This window comes from Salmo salar, chromosome 14 (assembly GCF_965601325.2).
Source record: "Salmo salar chromosome 14, fSalSal1, whole genome shotgun sequence".
In the NCBI taxonomy this organism is placed as follows: Eukaryota; Metazoa; Chordata; class Actinopteri; order Salmoniformes; family Salmonidae; genus Salmo; species Salmo salar.
The window spans coordinates 18,762,501-18,772,500 of NC_138304.1; the positions used below are offsets into that span (position 1 = coordinate 18,762,501).

Consider the following 10,000-nt stretch of genomic DNA (forward strand, 5'->3'; position numbering starts at 1 on the left):
CACATATTAGGCACACACACACACACACACACTCACTCACTCACTCACTCACTCACTCACTCACTCACTCACTCACTCACTCACTCACTCACTCACTCACTCACTCACTCACTCACTCACTCAGACACACAGTCACATATTAGGCACACAGACACACAGACACACACACACACACACACACTCACTCACTCACACAGACACACAGTCACATATTAGGCACACACACACACACACTCACTCACACAGACACACACACACACACACACACACTCACTCACAGACACAGTCACATATTAGGCACACAGACACACACACTCACTCACACAGACACAGACACATATAAGGCATTAAGGCACACACAGACTCACTCACTCACTCACTCACTCACTCACTCACTCACTCACTCACTCACTCACTCACTCACTCACTCACTCACTCACTCACTCACTCACTCACTCACTCACTCACTCACTCACTCACTCACTCACTGACACAGACACCCAGGTATCGTGGTGCCAGTCTAGCTGACGGTCTTTCCCTGGCACTGCCAGCCTGCTCCATGCCAACAGTATCCAGTGCCCAGCCCTCTGCCAGCCTACCCACAGCCCAGTGGGCAGTATCCTCATCACACACAGCAGTTTACACTGGCAGAGGCACAAGGCCAGTAGCCACAGGAGGGAATGGAAAGGAATATGATATAGTGGAATAACAAGGGAAATGGAATTTGACATAAATATATTGTAATTTAATTGTATTATGATAACACAGAATGGAGTAGAGAGGAGTGGACACTAATTTTATGACTTATACTTTATGTTTCCAGTTAAGTTCAATATATTTGTTTGTCGAATGGGATAGTTCCCTTGGTTGAAAATTAAAGGACATTTTCATTCCAGACAACAATCTAATTTCCAGACAACAATCTAATTTCCAGACAACAATCTAATTTCCAGACAACAATCTAACTTCCAGACAACAATCTAATTTCCAGACAACAATCTAATTTCCATACAACAATCTAACTTCCACACAACAATCTAACTTCCACACAACAATCTAATTTCCACACAACAATCTAATTTCCAGACAACAATCTAACTTCCAGACAACAATCTAATTTCCAGACAACAATCTAATTTCCACACAACAATCTAACTTCCAGACAACAATCTAACTTCCAGACAACAATCTAACTTCCAGAGAACAATCTAATTTCCACACAACAATCTAATTTCCACACAACAATCTAACTTCCACACAACAATCTAATTTCCACACAACAATCTAATTTCCAGACAACAATCTAATTTCCAGACAACAATCTAATTTCCACACAACAATCTAATTTCCACACAACAATCTAATTTCCACACAACAATCTAATTTCCACACAACAATCTAATTTCCACACAACAATCTAATTTCCAGACAACAATATCAATTTACTTTGTGAAAAAGGGGTAGTACACACATACAGTTGTGTTGTATTCTCAAATGTGAATTTAATTGCTAACTTGTATGACTTTCAATAGCTGTTTTAACACTGTCACGTGGGACAACAAATGAGTGTCTCAACCTACTGTATGGGGTGTGTGGGAGGGGTGTGTGTGGGGTGTGTTTGGTGGGGTTTTTGGGGTGTTTCCCACCCTGACCTCTGACCTCTGCATGTGCATGACTCACCCTTATCCAGGGTCGTAAACTGATTATTTCTTCCTCTCCCTCCCCTCCTTGTTTTGTCTTGCCCTCATTTTGTCCCTCCCCCTGTTTTCTTTGTTTTCTCTCCCTGCACCTCTCCTGCTTGTGTCATTCTCCCCCCCCCCCCCCCCCCCGGACTCCTTCCATCCTCAGTTCATTCCCCCTGAAACCCTCCAAGAACGATAAACCTAGAAGTCTGAAAAAGATCTCTAGGTAAGCATGACCAACCAACCCACCCATCTGGTGAACGACAACTACCTCTCTCTGTCTCTGCTTCTCAGTCTCACATATGTATGTTTGTCTTTGTCCGTGTGTCTTTCTGTCTGTGCCCTCTGTTTCTATCTCTATCTCTCTGTTGGTATGCCTCTCTCTCTCTCTCTCTCTCTCTCTCTCTCTCTCTCTGTGTGACAGCACTATGTTGTCATCAGTATTGTATCAGGCTATGATGTCTCTCAACATATGTGTGTGTGTGTGTCTGTCTGTCTGTCTCTCTATCTGGCTAGTGACAGGTGATTAATGATATGGTTTAACCCTTCATAATCCCCTCGTCATTCATTAGGATCCCATTCGCGGCCCACCCCTAACGGGGGGCTCTGATACTATCATCATGACAGCCCTGACTGATGGGGTCCTAACAGCATGTGACCTCACATGACCCCTCCTATTGGAGTTCCCCTGTATCTTGGGTGGCCGTAACAGGTGCCTGATCAGAATGATTCTCTTGTTTGGCCACCAGTCACTACAGCATCTATATTATTTTCAATGTGTTTAAAGATCTATGGGAACTATATTCCTTTAGGTTCGACAGTATTCCTTTAGGTTCTGTCTATGCACCTGTCATTTTATTAACAAATTCATTTCATGATTACATATCATATGTAGTTGGGTGGTAACCATTGATGTTACAGTATGATGTGTACTGTGTGAAGTGTAGTTGGGTGGTAACCATAGATGTTACAGTATGATGTGTACTGTGTGAAGTGTAGTTGGGTGGTAACCATAGATGTTACAGTATGATGTGTACTGTGTGAAGTGTAGTTGGGTGGTAACCATAGATGTTACAGTATGATGTGTACTGTGTGAAGTGTAGTTGGGTGGTAACCATAGATATAGATGTTACAGTATGATGTGTACTGTGTGAAGTGTAGTTGGGTGGTAACCATAGATGTTACAGTATGCTGTGTTTCTTATAACATACATTTACATTACATTTAAGTCATTTAGCAGACGCTCTTATCCAGAGCGACTTACAAAATGGTGCATTCACCTTATGATATCCAGTGGAACAACCACTTAGTCTGTACCCTGACTCTCACCCCTCTGGCCTCTGTCCTCTTTCCCACCTCTCTATCCCTCCTTTCTCTATCCTGTTGCTCTCCATCCTTTCTGTTCTCTCCATCCTCTCTTTCCATCTCAGGGAGTTTCTGAGCTACATCCAGCGCTACAAGTCATTCTTTGCAGTGCTTCCAGAGATGCTGTGCGAGGGAGAGATGGTGATGGACGACTTTACCTGCTGGAGCGGAGATGACGTGGTGGAGAGGTAAGACTGAAGAGAAGGAAAGAGAGAGGGATGGGGGATGAGAGAGGAGGACAAAGGAGTATAGGTGATGTGAGACGACGTAGTGGCGAGGTAAGACTGGAGAGAAGGAAAGAGAGAGGGATGGGGGATGAGAGAGGAGGACAAAGGAGTATAGGTGATGTGAGATGACGTAGTGGCGAGGTAAGACTGGAGAAATGGCCCGGGGGGGGGGGGGGGGGGGGTTAGAGAGAGGAAGGAAAGAGAGGGGGGGGTCGAAGAGGTAAGACAGGAAAGATGACCACTCTGTTGTTTAGAAGCTCATACGCTGCCCTACTCTACTGGCTCTGCTGGTAGAGTGTGTGTTTGTGTGTTGGTGTAATAAGCCTGCGTGTGGTATTATGAAGCTGTTGTTGATTAGCGAGGGAATGTAGAAGTCATAAGGAACATCTTTCCCTGTTGGATGAAGGATAGCACTGTCTGTCTGTCTGTCTGTCTGTCTGTCTGTCTGTCTGTCTGTCTGTCTGTCTGTCTGTCTGTCTGTCTGTCTGTCTGTCTGTCTGTCTGTCTGTCTGTCTGTCTGTCTGTCTGTCTGTATGTCTGTCTGTCTGTCTGTCTGTCTGTCTGTCTGTCTGTCTGTCTGTCTGTCTGTCTGTCTGTCTGTCTGTCTGTCTGTCTGTCTGTCTGTCTGTCTGTCTGTCTGTCTGTCTGTCTCTATCTCTGTCTCTCTCTCATTCTTATTTATGAGCTGTTTGTTTGGTGCTGATTTGGGGGCGTGGATTTCGATCCTTCTTCCTGTACATGGCTGTGTGGGATCCACCCATCACCTGGACATTAAACCACTGCCATGTGTGTCTGTGTGTCTTTGCACGTGTGTATGCATTTGTGTATGTGTGAGAGAGTGTACATGTGTGTGTGTGTATGAGCAAACGCTGATCTGTAACTTATTCCATCTCTGGAAGGGCTTCATAAGCGTTCCTAGAACGTTCTCTTCCCTATGCAATTATGACAACACTGGGGCCTGCGGTGGCCCCTGCCTGGCTTCAGTTACCATGGCACACACACACACACACACACACACACACACACACACACACACACACACACACACACACACACACACACACACACACACACACACACACACACACACACACACACACACACACACACACACACACACACACACACACAGAGAGAGAGACAACCCTGGTCATCCATCTGATATTGTTTGTCCTTTATGCTATTGTTTTAGTTTGGCCTCGTCGTCCATACTGCATGTCTCTTAGTCTGGCCCATGGGGATTGTGGGAGTAGAGGGCACTGTGCTTCTGATGAAAGGAACTCTTATTTTTTTGTCTCTACTCTCCCCTTCTTTTCTCTCTTTTTTTCTTCTCTGGCACTGAGAGAGACCAAAAGAGAGACAGAGAGAGAGGGAGAGAGAGAACGACAGAGAGAGGGAGGGAGAGAGAGAGAGAGACAGAGAGAGAGGGAGAGAGAGAGAGAGAACGACAGAGAGAGGGAGGGAGGGAGAGAGAGAGAGACAGAGAAAAGAGGCCCAGTTCCTGACTTTATGCACTTAAAAATGTATCATTGGCTCTTAGAGAGACCACACATTCATCATGTCAAGCTTTCTGACACAGCATGTCTCTCAGTGAAAACAACCCTGGTGTTCTCTGTTACCATGAACATATGAGAGGGAAAGAGAGGAGAAGAGAGAGGTAGAGAGGAGGAGAAGAGAGAGGTGGAGAGGAGGAGAAGAGAGGGGTAGAGAGGAGGAGAAGAGAGAGGTAGAGAGGAGAAGAGAGGGGTAGAGAGGAGGAGAAGAGAGAGATTGAGAGGAGGAGAAGAGAGGGGTAGAGAGGAGGAGAAGAGAGAGGTAGAGAGAAGAAGAGAGGGGTAGAGAGGAGGAGAAGAGAGAGGAGGCACATAGAGTGCTGGAAGACAACATCAGGCTAAACAAATGAAATCATCCCTCAGCTTTAAGAAGATATGGTTCAGCCGACACTTTGAGAAGATATGGTTCAGCCGACACTTTGAGAAGATATGGTTCAGCCGACACTTTGAGAAGATATGGTTCATCTGACACTTTGAGAAGATATGGTTCAGCTGACACTTTGAGAAGATATGGTTCATCTGACACTTTGAGAAGATATGGTTCAGCTGACACTTTGAGAAGATATGGTTCATCTGACACTTTGAGAAGATATGGTTCAGCCGACACTTTGAGAAGATATGGTTCATCTGACACTTTGAGAAGATATGGTTCATCTGACACTTTTTAAGGCCAGCGGCACTCTTCAGCAGTCTGTGTGTGTGTCGGTATGTGTGTGCATGTGTGTGTGTTTGTGAGAAAGAGAGTAACAGAGAGAAAAGAAAGAGTCTTTGTGAGATTACAGACTTATCCTTTGGTTCAGTGAGCCACTATATTTATTGAGAAATGTGTGAAATTGAGTCGGCCCGGCTTACCCCATGGTGCACTGTTATCCAACCACTGTTAAGTCAGCAACCTCTCGTGTGTGTGTGTGTGTGAGTGTGTGTGAGTGTGAGAGAGAGAGAGTGAGGGAGAAACAGGAGAGGGCATGAAAGGGGGTTGCCCCTCTCGCCCCTGTGCCCCTCTCTCACCCCTGTGCACCTCTCGCCCCTGTGCCCCTCTCTCGCCCCTGTGCCCCTCTCTCACCCCTGTGCCCCTCTCGCCCCTGTGCCCCTGGTCGGGGTAGGTAGCAGAGTGGATGAGAGAGGGACCGGGGGGGCAGGGAGGCCTTGGCAGGATAAAGGCCCATTGTTGGGAGAGCGGAGTGAGGCACAGCCCTGCAGTGGGGACCCCCAAAGCCTGAAGGGTAGAAACAAAGACCCTCCTATGAGGCTGTATGGGAAAGACTGGAGCCCTGAGGCCCTGTACTCACTGTAGACCTGTTAGCCTGCATCTACCCTGCCTGGGAATGTCCTAGCCTACCTTGACGGAAAAGAGAAGAGAGGAGAGGCGAAGGGAGGAAGGGAGGAGGAAAATATATGAGAGAGGAGAGGATAGGAAGAGAGGTGAGGGAAGAGGAGAGGAGCGAAGTAGAGGAGGGGAGAAGAGGAGTCCAGATTTGAGAAAAGAGGCCAGGATGGTGTTATATGTCCAAAGCAAATGGCACTGTGTCCCAGTAGAATTATAACTCCTGCTGTGTGGAGCTACAGTAAATATGCTTCCCCATTCTATATTCTGGAGAATGGTGCTGCAGTAGGAATGGTGCTGCAGTAGGAAAGGTGTTACAGTAGGAAAGGTGTTGCAGTAGGAAAGGTGCTGCAGTAGGAATGGTGCTGCAGTAGGAATGGTGCTGCAGTAGGAAAGGTGTTGCAGTAGGAATGGTGCTGCAGTAGGAAAGGTGTTGCAGTAGGAAAGGTGCTGCAGTAGGAATGGTGATGCAGTAAGAATGGTGTTGCAGTAGGAAAGGTGTTGCAGTAGGAAAGGTGCTGCAGTAGGAAAGGTGCTGCAGTAGGAAAGGTGCTGCAGTAGGAAAGGTGTTGCAGTAGGAAAGGTGCTGCAGTAGGAATGGTGCTGAAGTAGGAATGGTGCTGCAGTAGGAATGGTGCTGCAGTAGGAATGGTGCTGCAGTAGGAAAGGTGCTGCAGTAGGAATGGTGTTTCAGTAGGAATGGTGCTGCAGTAGGAATGGTGCTGCAGTAGGAATGGTGCTGCAGTAGTAAAGGTGCTGCAGTAGGAAAGGTGCTCGAGTAGGAAAGGTGCTCCAGTAGGAAAGGTGCTGCAGTAGGAAAGGTGCTGCAGTAGGAATGGTGCTGCAGTAAGAATGGTGTTGCAGTAGGAAAGGTGCTGCAGTAGGAAAGGTGCTGCAGTAGGAAAGATGCTGCAGTAGGAAAGGTGTTGCAGTAGGAAAGGTGTTGCAGTAGGAAAGGTGCTGCATTAGGAATGGTGCTGCAGTAGGAAAGGTGCTGCAGTAGGAATGGTGTTGCAGTAGTAAAGGTGCTGCAGTAGGAAAGGTGCTGCAGTAGGAATGGTGTTGCAGTAGTAAAGGTGTTGCAGTAGGTATGGTGTTGCAGTAGGAAAGGTGCTGCAGTAGGAAAGGTGCTGCAGTAGGAAAGGTGCTGCAGTAGGAATGGTGCTGAAGTAGGAATGGTGCTGCAGTAGGAATGGTGCTGCAGTAGGAATGGTGCTGCAGTAGGAAAGGTGCTGCAGTAGGAATGGTGTTTCAGTAGGAATGGTGCTGCAGTAGGAATGGTGCTGCAGTAGGAATGGTGCTGCAGTAGGAATGGTGCTGCAGTAGTAAAGGTGCTGCAGTAGGAAAGGTGCTCGAGTAGGAAAGGTGCTCGAGTAGGAAAGGTGCTCCAGTAGGAAAGGTGCTGCAGTAGGAAAGGTGCTGCAGTAGGAATGGTGCTGCAGTAAGAATGGTGTTGCAGTAGGAAAGGTGCTGCAGTAGGAAAGATGCTGCAGTAGGAAAGGTGTTGCAGTAGGAAAGGTGTTGCAGTAGGAAAGGTGTTGCAGTAGGAAAGGTGCTGCATTAGGAATGGTGCTGCAGTAGGAAAGGTGCTGCAGTAGGAATGGTGTTGCAGTAGTAAAGGTGCTGCAGTAGGAATGGTGTTGCAGTAGGAATGGTGTTGCAGTAGTAAAGGTGTTGCAGTAGGTATGGTGTTGCAGTAGGAAAGGTGCTGCAGTAGGAAAGGTGCTGCAGTAGGAAAGGTGCTCCAGTAAAAAAGGTGCTGCAGTAGCAAAGGTGCTGCAGTAGCAAAGGTGCTGCAGTAGCAAAGGTGCTCCAGTAGGAAAGGTGCTGCAGTAGGAAAGGTGCACTGTCCTAGTAGAGTTGTATTTCCTGGAGAGGGGCGGGTCTCACAGAGGATCTGTGGGTATGGTGGACCGCGCATTCCCAGAAAGCAGCAGGAAAATAACACACACTGTCCCATATCACTCTATACTCTCCATATGCTGTACAACAGCTGGGACACCTATTCATTCACATACATACAGTATCTGTGTGTGTGTTTGTGCGTGCGTGCGTGCGCATATGTGTGTGATAATGTCTCAATGGACTAATAAAATGACATAGATGTGAATGTTTCACACAACACTCCAGAAAGGGAGAATGTACAAAGCAGATAGACTCCAAACAGATACATTGTACAGATGTAGGATCTTAATTTGCAGAACATTTAAAACTTTTAGTGCATTTGAGGTTTAAAAAGGCTTCTGATGTTTGTAATTTCCAGTTATAAAACGAAAAATATATTAACCCCTACAAAAATGCCCATTAATTATAATCCGAATAATCATTCACATTTCCGGTTGCTTCAGGATTATTTTCCTGCTGTAGCAAACTGGCTCAAATGAAGATCCTACATCTGTACACATACATCTTATTCTTATCACTAGTATCATGACATTGTTCATCCTCATCGTCATTATTATCATCAACAACACGTATTTCAAAAAGTTTTTTTTTTTTAATGTGTCACGTTCAACACCAGCACTTTCACTCAGGATAACAAGGGTTGTCAGTCCGACCACTCTCTCTGTCATCCAGAAATCCAAACACAGCATCTGGCATGGTCTCTGTGAGTTCGTTTGAGTACACTATCTTTTTTCTACTTTCTTGTTGTATACTTTATGGGGGAGGGAGGGAGGGAGGGAGGGATGGAGGGAGAGAGAGAGAGAGAGAGAGAGAGAGAGAGAGAGAGAGAGAGAGAGAGAGAGAGAGAGAGAGAGAGAATTCTCCAAGCCATGATCTCCAAGAGAGGGTCAGGGTGTGTGTATTTGTGTGTGTGGTACAGTAAGGCCAGCGAGAGGTGAGATATCTCAGTGCTGATTCCTAAACCATGTGGAGGAGGACAATGCGTCTGTAGTGCTTCTGAATGCCTCACATAACTAGAAGGTTATGACAATCTGTTTGTTTATCATCTGACATCTGGAATCCTGATGTCAGAATCGCAGGGAGAGGCAGAAGGGGCTGCACTCTGTACTGGGCAAAGGCGTCACCCCTTTCTCCTTCCCACTGGGCACAGACGTCAATTCAACATCTATTCGACATTGGTTCCATTGAAAGGACGTGGAAACAACATTGATTCAACCGGTGTGGGTTCTCTGTCTTTCACACTCTCATATCTCAATGTCTCACTCTCTCTTTGTATCATAATGCATGGACACTTGCATGTACACACACACACACACACACACACACACACACACACACACACAGTAACAGATAGACCTATGTATCACAGTAACAGATGGGCCTACATATACCGTAAACCCAAACAGCTGTGTCTCCAACAGTGCCTTCACATCACTCAACATGTGGGTCCAACCTGTAGAGGAGAGCACTGCAGCCTGGCTTGCTTTGTGGTGAAGGAGAGAGAGAGAGAGAGAGAGAGAGAGATGTTTAGGGTGGGAGAAGAGAAGCAGAGAGAGACAGTTGTTTAGGGTGGGAGAAGAGGAGAGAGAGACGGGGAGAGGGAGAGAGAGGTTGAGAGGGAGAGCGAGAGGTTGAAAGGGAGAGAGAGAGAGAGAAAATGAGAGAGACGGAGAGGGAGAGAGAGGTTGAAAGGGAGAGAGAGAGAGAGAGAGAGACAGGGAGAGGGAGAGAGGTTGAGAGGGAGAGAGAGGTTGAGAGGGAGAGATAGAGACGGGAGAGGGAGAGAGGTTGAGAGGGAGAGAGAGGTTGAGAGGGAGCGATAGAGACGGGAGAGGGAGAGAGGTTGAGAGGGAGAGAGAGGTTGCGAGAGAGAGAGGGACATTGAGAGAGTGATAGAGAGGTTGAGTGGGGAGGGGGGGTTGTGGTGACGACTGAGGGACTGAC

General features: G+C 46.8%; 1 protein-coding gene across 2 annotated transcripts in view; it reads left to right on the top strand.

Moving 5' to 3' along the window:
• Positions 1-10,000, top strand: part of LOC106568853 (glypican-5) — a 203,903-nt gene that overhangs the window by 77,516 nt on the left and 116,387 nt on the right. The window contains exons 5-6 of one of the 2 annotated variants that reach the window (XM_082960825.1): positions 1,849-1,908; positions 3,113-3,235. In XM_082960825.1, coding sequence (XP_082816951.1) covers positions 1,849-1,908; positions 3,113-3,235 — 183 coding nt within the window. The remainder of the gene's footprint in view (positions 1-1,848; positions 1,909-3,112; positions 3,236-10,000) is intronic. The other variant, XM_082960826.1, reaches the window with a different exon arrangement.